The 12,894-nt window shown below is 37.2% G+C and overlaps 3 protein-coding genes across 3 annotated transcripts; all 3 read right to left on the bottom strand.

The window, feature by feature from the left end:
• Nucleotides 1-5,274: 5,274 nt before the first annotated feature.
• Nucleotides 5,275-6,990, bottom strand: LOC118489668 (probable serine/threonine-protein kinase PBL28). Its single transcript, XM_035987192.1, has 2 exons — nucleotides 6,757-6,990; nucleotides 5,275-6,222 (listed from the first exon to the last, which is right to left on the bottom strand). The coding sequence occupies exons 1-2, from the start codon at nucleotides 6,889-6,891 to the stop codon at nucleotides 5,518-5,520; spliced, it is 840 nt and encodes a 279-aa protein (XP_035843085.1). The 5' UTR covers nucleotides 6,892-6,990; the 3' UTR covers nucleotides 5,275-5,517.
• Nucleotides 6,980-7,650, bottom strand: LOC118489677 (probable serine/threonine-protein kinase PBL17). The gene is made up of 3 exons (XM_035987202.1): nucleotides 7,487-7,650; nucleotides 7,098-7,403; nucleotides 6,980-7,005 (listed from the first exon to the last, which is right to left on the bottom strand). The coding sequence occupies exons 1-3, from the start codon at nucleotides 7,590-7,592 to the stop codon at nucleotides 6,980-6,982; spliced, it is 438 nt and encodes a 145-aa protein (XP_035843095.1). The 5' UTR covers nucleotides 7,593-7,650.
• A 1,232-nt stretch (nucleotides 7,651-8,882) lies between these two features.
• LOC118489676 lies at nucleotides 8,883-9,964 on the bottom strand. Its single transcript, XM_035987201.1, has 4 exons — nucleotides 9,752-9,964; nucleotides 9,597-9,673; nucleotides 9,442-9,513; nucleotides 8,883-9,363 (listed from the first exon to the last, which is right to left on the bottom strand). The coding sequence occupies exons 1-4, from the start codon at nucleotides 9,962-9,964 to the stop codon at nucleotides 8,883-8,885; spliced, it is 843 nt and encodes a 280-aa protein (XP_035843094.1).
• Between the last annotated feature and the right edge of the window lie 2,930 nt (nucleotides 9,965-12,894).

The following is a 12,894-nucleotide window of genomic DNA, read 5'->3' as shown; positions in this document are numbered from 1 at the left end:
GGCCAACAGAATGACTGGTCCTTCGCGTGTTACGTGTCACAAGAAGAACCAAAGTCGTGGAAAGAAGCATTGAAAGACAGTGCTTGGGTTGAAGCCATGCAGGAAGAATTACAGCAATTTCACAAGCTGGGTGTTTGGAAGCTGGTTGAAAAGCCTGAGAATTACAAGAAGATTGGCACTCGATGGGTATTCAAATGCAAGAAAGACGACCGTGGAGTGGTCATTCGAAACAAAGCTCGTTTAGTCGTTCAAGGTTTTCGTCAGATAGAGGGTATCGACTACAACGAAGTCTATGCACCAGTTGCACGTCTGGAAGCTATTCGGATCTTTCTGGCTTATGCCTCATTCAAAGGATTCAAGGTTTACCAGATGGACGTCAAAAGTGCATTTCTACATGGTGTGGTTGAAGAAGAGGTATATGTCGAACAGCCTCCTGGTTTTGAAGATCCTGTCCATCCCGATCGGGTTTGGTTGCTCAACAAAGCTCTCTATGGTCTTCATCAAGCGCCACGAGCTTGGTATGCAACCTTATCTACATATCTGTTGGAGAACGGTTTTCGAAGAGGTCTTATCGATTGTACTCTCTTCATCAAAGAACAAGATGGAGATCTTCTTCTGGTACAGGTATATGTTGATGATATTATTTTTGGTTCTACTAATGATGTTTTGTGCAGGAATTTCGAGCGCATCATGCAGGATAAGTTCGAGATGAGTGCTATGGGGGAAATGAATTTCTTTTTGGGCCTACAAGTGCAACAAACGGAGTCTGGGATATTCATCCATCAGACTAAATATGTTGGAGACATCCTGAGCCGGTTCCAGATGTCCGATGCAACGCCCATTGGTACCCCATTGCCAACTAATCATGGAATTACTCCTGACTTGAAGGGTGAACCTGTTAGCCCTTCATACTATCGCGCGATGATCGGATCCCTTATGTACCTCACAGCATCAAGGCCAGATATAATGTACCCAACATGCCTGCTTGCCAGATATCAAGTCAACCCGAAGGCCTCACATCTTGCAGCTGTCAAAAGGATTTTTCGTTATTTGAAGGCTTATCCAGACACCGGTCTGTGGTATCCTAGGGATAATAACTTTGACTTGGTCGCATTCAGTGATTCTGATTTTGGCGGGTGTAAAATCGACGGCAAATCCACAACGGCTGGATGTCAGTTTTTAGGAAATCGCCTAGTCACCTGGCAGTGCAAGAAGCAGACGTGTGTCGCTACATCAACATGCGAAGCTGAATACATTGCTGCCTCAAGTTGTTGTTCACAAGTTCTTTGGATCCAACAACAATTGCGGGACTACGGTTTTGAATTCCTAACTACTCCTATATACGTTGATAATTCTGCTGCTTTAGATATCACTAAAAATCCTGTGCAGCATTCAAAGACCAAACACATCGAAATCAAATATCACTTCATACGTGATTGCTTTGAGAAAAGGCTAATCGATGTTGTTAAGGTCCACACCGATGACCAACGTGCCGACTTATTTACCAAAGCTTTTGACAAATCTAGATTTGATTTCTTATTATTGGTAAACGGTATTAAGGTCAAGCAAGAGTAAACCAACATCGGAAAATCATTTTTGTAAATATCTTTGTGTGTTTTTAAATTTATCTTAGTTTGTTGATTTTAGGGGGAGTAAATCCAAAAATCGGAAAATACAAAAACATCGAAAAATTTCAAAAACACAAAAACAATAGAAAAACAAAAATGAGTTTCCTGGCGAGCAAAAGAGAAAATGATAGTACATCAGTGGTCTATCCAAACCTCTTTAAACCTTAAATGCAAATCGATAAGCAGCTCTATATAAGATGTATCGGTAGGCTCACAATCATTTTAAAGTGTGCAGGGTGATATAAATCTTAATCGACTGAAGATCAGGTGGGAACCATTCATTGGCATATGGTCTTGGTACCGAAATTTCGTTTGATAGATTGCCGAGGTTCTGAGATATTCGGTCTTTATGCTGCTTATCATCTGGGTATCATGGTTGTATCTTTTACCGAAAAATAACGGGGACGCAAGTCTAGATCTTCCATGATACTATACATACGTGTACATATTTACATACTGCATTCGACCTCAATAAGTGATAAACAATCACATGTCCAAATCAAATAAGTGATAAAATATCACATTTATCCGGGTGTCAAGTTCGTCTCTCTGCTGTACGGAAGTACTGACCTGTTCACGGACTTGCACCTGTGCCCTCATGCATACGAAAATCAAGTACCTCATCAATAAGTGATTATATCACATAGGACTTGTTTTCAAATCAAAATAAGTGAGTATCTCACAATTTATACGGTCAAACAGATGATAATCGGTATACTCACCGGTAAGATGAACTCTCGTGCATACCTTGATACGGGAATGTGTCGTGATGTGGATGAACACCGGTCGGTAAGTATAAATCATACATTAACGTATCCTCTAAACATGATTACATCTGATAAGTTGAGCTTAAGTGGACAACAATACCGATAATTGTTATAGGATGCTTATCTTAATGTTAACTAACCGAACAACAAGAGTGTTTTGGCATGACCGTACACTGATATGATTCTCTTACCCTCGAAACTCGCAAAAAGAATGTCTGTATATATTTATTTACTGCTTAACTTTTATTGTTTTTTCTTTTAAACAGTTTCGTCGTTTGGTGCATATCAGCACGACATTAGCGGTGATGTCGTTTGATAACACTCAAAGGATTTTAAATTGTTGTCTTTTAATTTCAAAAACACACCTGAAATCTGTGTTTTAACATAAACTTTATAAAAGCCAAAAAGATTTTATTTCTACTTTATTTTCGATCGTACGATGTTGGAGCTCGAGTCTTCGTTACCTGAAACCTGAACGAAAACCGAACTGACTAAATCTTCATAAACGGTCGAAATTTGCATGTTTTGAAAGTTAAAGACTAAAATTGACAAATTTTATTAAACTTTCAAACTGTCGGACGGTGTTTGATTGTGACATGGTTATTCGTGTGTCATTTGTTTATACAATATTCCAAGCAGTTGTTCTCATTACGCGTTTAGATTTCTTGCATGTGCAGATTCTAAAGGCTAGGAGAACATGGTCGATGACAAGCTTTGGAATGAAGACACGACGAGAAGGCGCTCAACTGATGAAGATGATCGAGTAGCCGCTGACCATCCTCAACACCACAAGGATCTCACTTCATAAAGATAAAGTCTTTTCACGAGCATAACTCAAGGGGGAGCTTATGTTAAGGGGGAGTTTGTCAACACACTTCCTACATGATACAGGTAGTTTGTTGATACACTCTCTGCTTTCAAGACGTGAAGACTTTGAAGATCCTCCGACATTGAAGACTTGAAAGGACATCAGAGTTTTGATAACTCGAAGACCAAAGACCGTCGAAGTTCAAGACGAGTCTACAACCATAGAAGATAAAGACAAAGCTACAGCCAAGGGGGAGTTTGTTGGTGCACTTGTGTCTGTACTTTGTCTGTATTCGGTCTGTATGTAAACGATGTCCAAAGTCAGTCTGTAAGTTGACCAAGTCAACTATCCTCCTAGTTTGACTTGGACAACATGATGCTGTCTGGATCGAAGGATAGCCTCGAAGGATACAACTGATCCTTCGAGGTGCTCGAAAGATATGGTTCGACCATAGTTCAACCATTAGACATCGAAGGATGATCCTTTGATGTCCATGCTGATCGTTCGAGCTCCCTGTCATCGATAGATGATCCTTCGGACCATCTATCGATCCTTCGACCAAGACCTGCTATGTATGGGTATAAATACCCATGCAGTGTGTTAGTGTTAGATAGATGCACACTTAGAGAGTTAGAGAAACTCTGCTGGAAAACACACACACACATACTTTAGAGAGTTTGCAAACAGATTGTAAACCTTGTGCTTGTAACCGTAAACCTTCATACGTATTAATACAGTGGTGTTAATCGGTGAACTTTGTGTGTTCTTGTGTTTGTTCTTGCTTCATCCCGGTTTGCCTACTAGCTTGGATTCCGCACTCGCTAGTGGGTTAGTATAACAAGGTTTAGGTTTGTTCTCGATCCTCCGAGAAAAGGGACCTACACCATTGCATATAATAGCTGTGATAATAAATTTGCAGGACCCATACCCTACACCATCACTACGGGCAGTACAAACTATCCCCCTCACCCCTCTCTTGAACAACCCAATTTTGATACGTAGGGCATGTTTAAGAATACCGGCGTTCTTTAAAAACCAATTATTGAGGTTTTCTCTGACAAAAGGCGTCCATATGCAACATGGGTTTTTGAAGAACACCAAACCCTTCGAAACTTTCTTTTTTGTTTTTTCTATTTTCAAACAAAGGGTGAAATCATAATAAAAAAAAATACTAGAAACAAACATTCAATGGGTTACGACGAAGTATAAATATAAAAGACCAAAATTAAAATTTAACCACACCTGGTAGTTTACTCTAATAATAATAGAAGTGCTATCAAAATAAAAGATTAATAATTACGTAAGTAAACTCTTAATAAATTAAGCAATTAACAAATAGCATGTCTAAAGAGGTTGCAAGTCAAAAACGGCTAAACATAAAAAAAAGTTAACATTCAAAGTATAAATTATTATTTCCATCGTTACATACAAAAAAGTGTATAAATAACGCGTCAACCGAACCAGTCCGTCTGATTCACTATGAATGCTAAAGTGTCGGATTTTGGTAATCTCAATTTCATACCCGGTTATAAATTGTGTCTAATATTTAGTATCGCAGACATAGTCGCACACATATTCATTATCCATCGGCTACATACAAGGTATATCCGCACGTATCATGTATACCTCGTATAGTCATATGGGGTAAAAAAATTACCTGTTGGGACACCCATTACCCAAAATCCAATCATCAACTCACCAAAACCCGACTTAAAGTATCAAAAACTCGCACAAAAATCTAACAATTTTATGTATTTTTACTAATATCAAGTTTGTAACTGAAAGATGCTATTTACTATATGTCTTAAAATCATATATATCATATTTTGATGCGGTTAATTGGACAGGATCAACTAATACCATACATATCCCAAACTTACAAAATATAAAAGTGTGTTACCCATCCTGGATGTTTCGTGTTTTTTCATTCATTTAGATTTCTTTTACCATCCTATTTTGGCGTACTTTTGAGTAGAATAAGATATAAAAATACAGATTCAAAAGGAGAATTAGTATGCATGAATGATGTACACCAAAAAAAAGGATAATAAAATAGGAAAAAAAGTCTTACAATATTTTCACGACGCAACTGAAGTTCCAATGCTTTCTCAAGTTTAGCCATAATATAGTGCATATTTGGGCGGTCTGCTCGATCCTCATTTAAGCAAGAATATGCTACCTTTGAGTATATGAGGAGTGATTGCCGGAGACAATATTTGATTTAAAAGATGAGGATGGATTATATCATGCAATGTACCATTTTCATAACCATACTTGGCCATCTGAGCTAGAGACCTATCAGCCTCGTTCTTAATTACTCGTTCTGAATTACTGCTTTCCTCCCACACAATGTTTCGAATAAAACAACACCGAATGAGTAGATGTCCGACTTGTGGGTCACACCTCCCGTCTTTTCGATTGCTGGGTCCATACACCCCATTGTGCCAGCGTGTTCACAAGGGCACACATGATCCTTATAGTTTAGTGATTGTTTGATGGAAAATTCAAAACTGGATAACTTGGCTTCCCAGTTATTGTCTAACAAAATTGTGTTGCTATTGATGTTACAATGTAGAATAGCATAATCACGTCCCTTGTCATAATGTAGGTAACTTAACGCACGAGCCACACCTAGACATATCCTCAATCTTTGCTTCCATGTGAGGTTCAGGCTGTTTAGATACTGGCCTAGACTTCCATTGGCCCCATACGTGGTTACAATGATCTTTTCATCTATCGCGTCACAAAACCCAATAATAGAGACCAGATTTTTATGTTTGAGATCAGAAAGCGCTGAAATTTCTGCCAAGAACTCGAGGTCTCCATCCCCATGCTTACAATCAAACCTCCGTGCAGCAATCTCCATCAACCTCCCAGACCACAAGAGTCGTCCTTTATATACGATACCAACTCCACCATGTTCGATGATGTTATCATGATGATAGTTGTTGGTGGCCTTCGCCACATCTTCAAGTGGGATTTGTAAGTGAGCAAACTGGTTCATTGTTGATGCCATGTTCTGTTTATCAAGCAGAAGGGAGTGTTAAAACAACTTGTTACAAATGAAAGAGAAGGTAAGATCTAATAAGATACATGAGCAACCACACATACATAAATATATCAGATCTAGCAACCTGAATCCCTGACTTTCTATTCCATTAATTAAATAAGCTTAAAAATTGAATAAATATAATGATTTATAGGTAGTCACGACTTTAAAGGTACACATAATATAATAAACACTTAAGTTTACACGTACATTAGGATTTGCATACTCTTTCTATTCGGTTATCAATTACTTTATAGATATTCAAATATAACAAAAAATGAAAAATTTCAAGTATTTTTACAACAAAGATATAAATAATTAAAACGTAAAACAATACACTAAAACATCTAGAATGAATACAGTTTCTAATATACACACACATGTCGTTAAAAGATTAATCTATAAAAATATCATTAATAACCTTTTGATGAACACAAGTTAAAGTCATAATTTGTATTAATGCACTTAAAGGAACCCTGCTTTCATAAAATTGCGATAACTTACTTGAAATACCAATGCTTTCTTGAGTTGCATTAAAACTTTTTCTGTTGTTGGTCGTTTTTCTCTATCAAGATGTAGGCATTGGTAGGCAATCTCTTGAAATGTAATTAATGATTTGGGCATGATCTGTTCCCTCATTTGTTTGAACACCACCTCACCATGCTTTCCTTCTTTAATGCTTTTTTCAATGAAATCTGGTAGATAGTGGCCCTCATGTTTTTGGATTTCAAATGTTGATCTCCCGCACAAAACCTCAAATAAAACAACACCAAAGGAGTAAATATCAGACTCTATGGTTAGGAATCCCGATTGTCTATAAAGTGGGTCCACGTATCCTCTTGTGCCACACGCATGATCCATGATATAGTCTGTTTCCTGATTTATTGAACATATTAGCGAAAGCCCAAAATCAGCCAGTTTTGCTTTCCAATCATTGTTTAACAGGATGTTTTCAGTTTTGATGTCCCTATGTATCACCTTTGCTTGTTTTCCCACTCCTCTGTGTAGGAAATCCAACGCTCTTGCAACATCAATGCATATATTAAGTCGTTTCATCCATGTAAGAGAAGTATCATTCAAATACCTATCAAGACTTCCCTTGGACAAATACTCATAGATAAGGACTTTTTCATCATTTTCATCACAGTAGCCTACAAGACCAATGACATTCTCATGTTTATAATCCAAAAGAATTTGGAGCTCACTAAAGAATTGTTGTTCTCCTTGACCAAACCTTGTATCCAATCGCTTTGCAACAATGGTTTTAAATCCATCTCCATCTTGAAGGTTTCCTTTATAGACTTTGCCAAATCCTCCCCCACCGATGAAATTGTCATCATGAAAGTTTTGTGTCACTCGTTTTATATCTTCAAGTGACATTTTGGGGTTATCCTTGTTGTTGTTCTGTGAAACATGACACACCAAATGAAATAAATATATTAATAACTATAATAAAGTGGTAATAGAAAACTAAATTGGTATTATCTTTTTCTAAATATTATGAAAAACTATAAATGATGAGTAAATTGATAATCGGGTCATATCATTGATCACAAAGAGTGAACAACATGATTTTAATATGATGATAAATGTCCATTATGAATTAAATATGCACGGTACTATGTTTCTAAAGGTTTTGGATTGAATTCTTATTAATTGTTTTACTTGTCATAGCATATCATCTTTGTTCATTGCACAACCCATAGGCTTGACCCGTTAGTAAGTCCTAATTTGTCTTAATAGCTCAACTGTAGTTTCTGTCCAACTAGTCACCAACATAAATTTAACAAATAAAATTTTGAATTTAACGTCACACGCAACAGTTAAATTTCATGTATAGCAGGTTTCTATCAAGTATTGCAGTTGGAGTCAAATAAAAACAGAAGTCAGAATCCAATGTCTGCAGATGAAGTATTACAATCACGCATAGCTTAAACTTCAGATTTCAACAGTTTCTCTTCAACCACCTGATTGTGTGATTCACTGGACTTATAGTCAACAACAGTTTAAGATGCAATTATAATTAGGCTATTGAAGTTATATCCATCAACAACTACGTTTTCCACGTTCATTGAATCATCATCACCCATACTAGCACTTATTTCACTTCTAACATGGTTCAGGCATTTCATCAAACACCTTGTGGTCACACTCGACTTTTTTAAGTCAAGAAGAATAATAAATCAATCAATCAATCATACCCAGTAAAATCCCACAGATAGCAAAGCTATTTGTAGGGTCTGGGGAGGGTGGGATGTAGGCACACCTTACCTCTACCCCTAGGGATAGAGAGGCTGCTTCCAGTGAGACCCTCGGCTCCAAAACACCCAGAAAAGAAATAAATAGAACATGAGGTGTATGTGTGTGTACGAAGCTACCAACATAACATGAGTGGTGAAAGAGTGCATGGTAAACAAGACAAATATAATACAAACAGCCTATACAAATAGCTACAAATAGCCTATACAAATAGAACATGAGGTGTATGTGTGTATGTACGAAGCTACCAACATAACATGAGTGGTTAAAGAGTGCATGGTAAACAAGACAAATATAATACAAACAGCCTATACAAACAGATACATATCTACGACCATACACTATACCTAGAAACACAATTGTACCCTCTCCTAGAAATCCTTAACCTTAATCCTATATCTCCACGAGCTCCTATCATGGACCATGTTCTCAGAGAGGTGCAATTTTTGCAAATCCTGCCTAATCCGCTCATCCCAAGTAATTTTGGGTCTGCCTCTACTCCTCCTCCCTTCCACCTCGAGATTTTCAACCACTCTAACGGGCTCTATCGTCTGCCTCCTCTTCACATGTCCAAAGCACCTCAATCTTCCCTCCTTTATCTTATCTGATATACTAGCTACTTCTAACCTCTCCCTAAAAACATCGTTTCTTATCCGGTCTAACCTTGTGTGCCCACACATCCATCTTAGCATTCTCATCTCTGCCACCTCCATCTTGCGTGCTTGTACTTCCTTAATGGCCCAACAGTCGGTTCCGTATAACATAGCAGGTCTAATTGCAACCCTATAAAATTTCCCTTTCAATTTTGTTGGGAACCTCTTATCGCACAATACCCCAGTGGCAGCTCTCCACCTACACCATCCAACCTGGATGCGGTGGGCAACGTCACTATCTATCTCCCCATCCCTCTAAACAAACGATCCTAGATACTTGAACTTATTGACCTGCGGAACCACTTGCCCGTCAATGGTGATCTGAAAGTCCTCATCGTTGTCTACTCCACTAAATCACAATACAAGTACTCAGTTTTAGATCTACTAATCCTTAAACCTTTGCCCTCTAAAGCTGCTCGCCACTCTTCTAACCTCACATTCAGGCTTTGTTTACTATCAGCAACTAACACAATATCATCTGCGAAAAGCAGGCACCACGGAAGAGCCTCCTAAATTAACTTTGTCAACTCATCTAGGATAACTGCAAATAGAAAAGGGCTCAAAGCAGACCCTTGGTGAAGTCCTACCTCCACAGGGAAAGAATCAGTATCCCCTACAGGCGCTCGGACAGTAATCTTAGTCCTAACATACATATCCTTAATTAAGTCTATATACTTCCCAGAAACCCCTCTACTCTCCCAACTATCCCAAATCAGTCTACGTGGCACACTGTCATAGGCCTTTTCAAGATCAATGAACACCATGTGTAGGTCCCGTTTCTTCTCCCTATACTTCTCCATCAATCTCCTTAGAATATGTATTGCTGATAATAGTACTATTTTGATGACGGAGAACAGAATCAGTTACATGAGTACTTTGTTACCTTTAACCATCAAACCTAGCACCATTTTATAACCTCTTCCCATATCCAGGAGCCAAATATAACAACACTTTTTATTTTTACTCTGACACAACTAAAAGTCACTAAAAATTGAATATTAGTCCCTTTCAACGAATTCTGCCGTTCCCTGTCCTTCCACATGATAGAACTTTTTTTTTTTTTGATCAAGATATATAATAAAAACTTGCGCCATGAACTAACTGGCAATTGGCCTGCTAGTTTGATATAAGATATTGTTAAGGGATAACAATGTTTTATAACATAAGGTATAAAGTATAAACTCCAAATGTCAATCGCCCTCCCGTCCAACTTGTCTAACATCTATGATGACAAGAAAGCATCCTCCGACTACCAAAAGATATTTACAGAAGTCATGAACATATCATATTATTATAGAACAATAAGTAACTGTTACAGAGAACTCTTATACGAATCAATCCCGCAGAAGAAAGTTGCAAGGTCATGTGATGATAATTAGCAGATTGCAGTGATCTGTCTTTGATGTTTGAAGGGTTTGTTTTGTAAAGAGAGTATAATTTAATACGCATCTTCTTGAACTCTTAAATGTGTAAAAAGACTACTCAACCAAGATATATCATCAACAATGGAAGTTTACATATTGTTTCGGTCTACCTCGGCTATGGCTAAAGGGAATGGAAAAGACCAAAGAAAAGAGACAAATGGTGAATCATTCTAATAATGGAAGTTACATTTAAATACATGTCTAATTTACTTAAAATTACATCCGAAAATACAGATTTTATGCTTCAGAAACAGAGCGTATGGGATCATATTTCTTCTTAAAGTCGAGAAAACACCCAAATCTCCTACAATTTGAAAGTGAATGTTTTTTAATTCACCATTAATCCACTCAGCTCAATCTTAGTACCGCAAGTCACAGTGTAAGACTGTAATAAGAACAAAGACGCCAGATACTCGTATGAATACGTCTAAGAAATTCGACAACAAAAGGAATAACAAATCAAACCTTCAGCATTACAGAGTAAACTAAAAGAGAAACCATATAAAACAATGCTTGATAATGTATCGACACAACAACCCTTATTTTGGATTTCAAAATCAACAGCAGACGCTACGCAATTGCAAGTATAAACCAAAGAAACGCCAACGAAAATGGTAGTTTAATCAACATTCAACTAAATTTCGGCGTGGTAAACAATTAGCATACCAGGTACAAACTGAAAAAGAAAAGGCCAGATACAAAATAATCGGCTGAAAAGTCAAAAGTCAACTCTGGGAAGTCAAATGCAGCAACATCTGACATTTTCTAGCCTACATCACAAGAGCAATCAAATTGTTACTAGTTTTGTATTTGCATATTTTTGTATACAAGTTTGATCAAAATAGGTTCTTTTAAGTCATACACAATTGTTGATATGTACTTTGAACTGTTGAGTTAATCGGTTTACTCACAGGTAACACGGGCAGGTTAGCGGGTTACGAATGACGGGTCAACAGGTACAAGTCATATCAGGAGTTTATTCACATTGCATGGTCTTTTGTTATTTAAAGTGTTAGTTTATTAATAGTATCTGTACTACTATTCAAGTATGTACGTGTTTCAAGATTTTACATATTTTTATAATCTGATATGGTGATTTTACTTCCCCAATTTTACATAAAATGCTGACTTTTTTTTGGTCAATGCTGACCGAAACGTCAACAGAAGTCACAATCAATTGGCTGGAAGACAATTTTAGTGCAGCGGGGAGTGATAAACCTATAGGCTTGTAATAATTGGATTAAGTGGAATTTTTTGTCTATTGGACCGTATTCAAGCCCAGAGTGTATGATTGTTTTGGTAGTGATGTCTGAATTTTCAATGGTCCTACACCATATGGATAATTATTTAAAGCAGATTTGCAAATTGTATAGAGAGCCCATAAATAAATCGGCATGGTGGGCTAAGATTAAGCCCATAAATAACTCTTTCTTCAAAGTTAGACTTATTAAAGCTTCAAGTTTGTCCATTTTTGGGAAAGTATATGGTGTACATCCTAAGAAAAAACTCTTGTTGAAAGGGTTATTTCTTCAAAGTTGGGGCAGTATAGGTGAAATAAACATTTATTTTTACAAAAGATTCTAGCTTATTAAGGTTGCCCAATTTGTTACAAGGCCAGACAACCCACTAAACAAATACATATAACTCAAATGTAGAAAGACCTGTTAGGCTCACCAAAAAACCTTGCGTTTATTCTTACATTGGTTGAAAACTCAAGGACACATACAATAAGCCGATAAGGTCAACATTGTCACCAGTCATAACTATTGTAAGTTTCAAATTCACAAGAATACTTGCGATTATTCGTACATTGGGTAACTAAATGAAAGTTCATTATCAAAATAATAATCAAGCTGTAAATAAAGAACTAGAGAAGCATCAATGTGACATTCACTTATACAAACAAATTAAGTTATATGCAAAAACGTCCAACTCAATCCACCCAGCCTGTTTAAACTTAACCTATATGAAACATGACTTGTTTCAACGCGAACCGTTATCCAGCCGACCTCACCTAAAACAACAACAAAAAGCACCTGCAATTTACCCTCCTTTTCATATTTGTGCATTTGTTTCCGACATATTTAGCCAAGAAGGTGTAGTAGCCTTCCTAGGAGTCTGACGTTCCTGTACCCACATATCACCGGCTTAAGACTCCACTTGATAAATCAAAATTAAAAATTCAAAACACAGCAAACTTACAACATTCAGGTTCAGCTGGGTCATCGGCTTGGTCATGTAACATATGTTCCTTGTTATGAATTACAAAAATTTCAGATTTGCTAATCATGTTCATACTGTTCAGT

Source organism: Helianthus annuus, unplaced genomic scaffold, assembly GCF_002127325.2.
Source record: "Helianthus annuus cultivar XRQ/B unplaced genomic scaffold, HanXRQr2.0-SUNRISE HanXRQChr00c001, whole genome shotgun sequence".
In the NCBI taxonomy this organism is placed as follows: Eukaryota; Viridiplantae; Streptophyta; class Magnoliopsida; order Asterales; family Asteraceae; genus Helianthus; species Helianthus annuus.
This window is presented reverse-complemented; position numbering and strand designations above follow the sequence as displayed.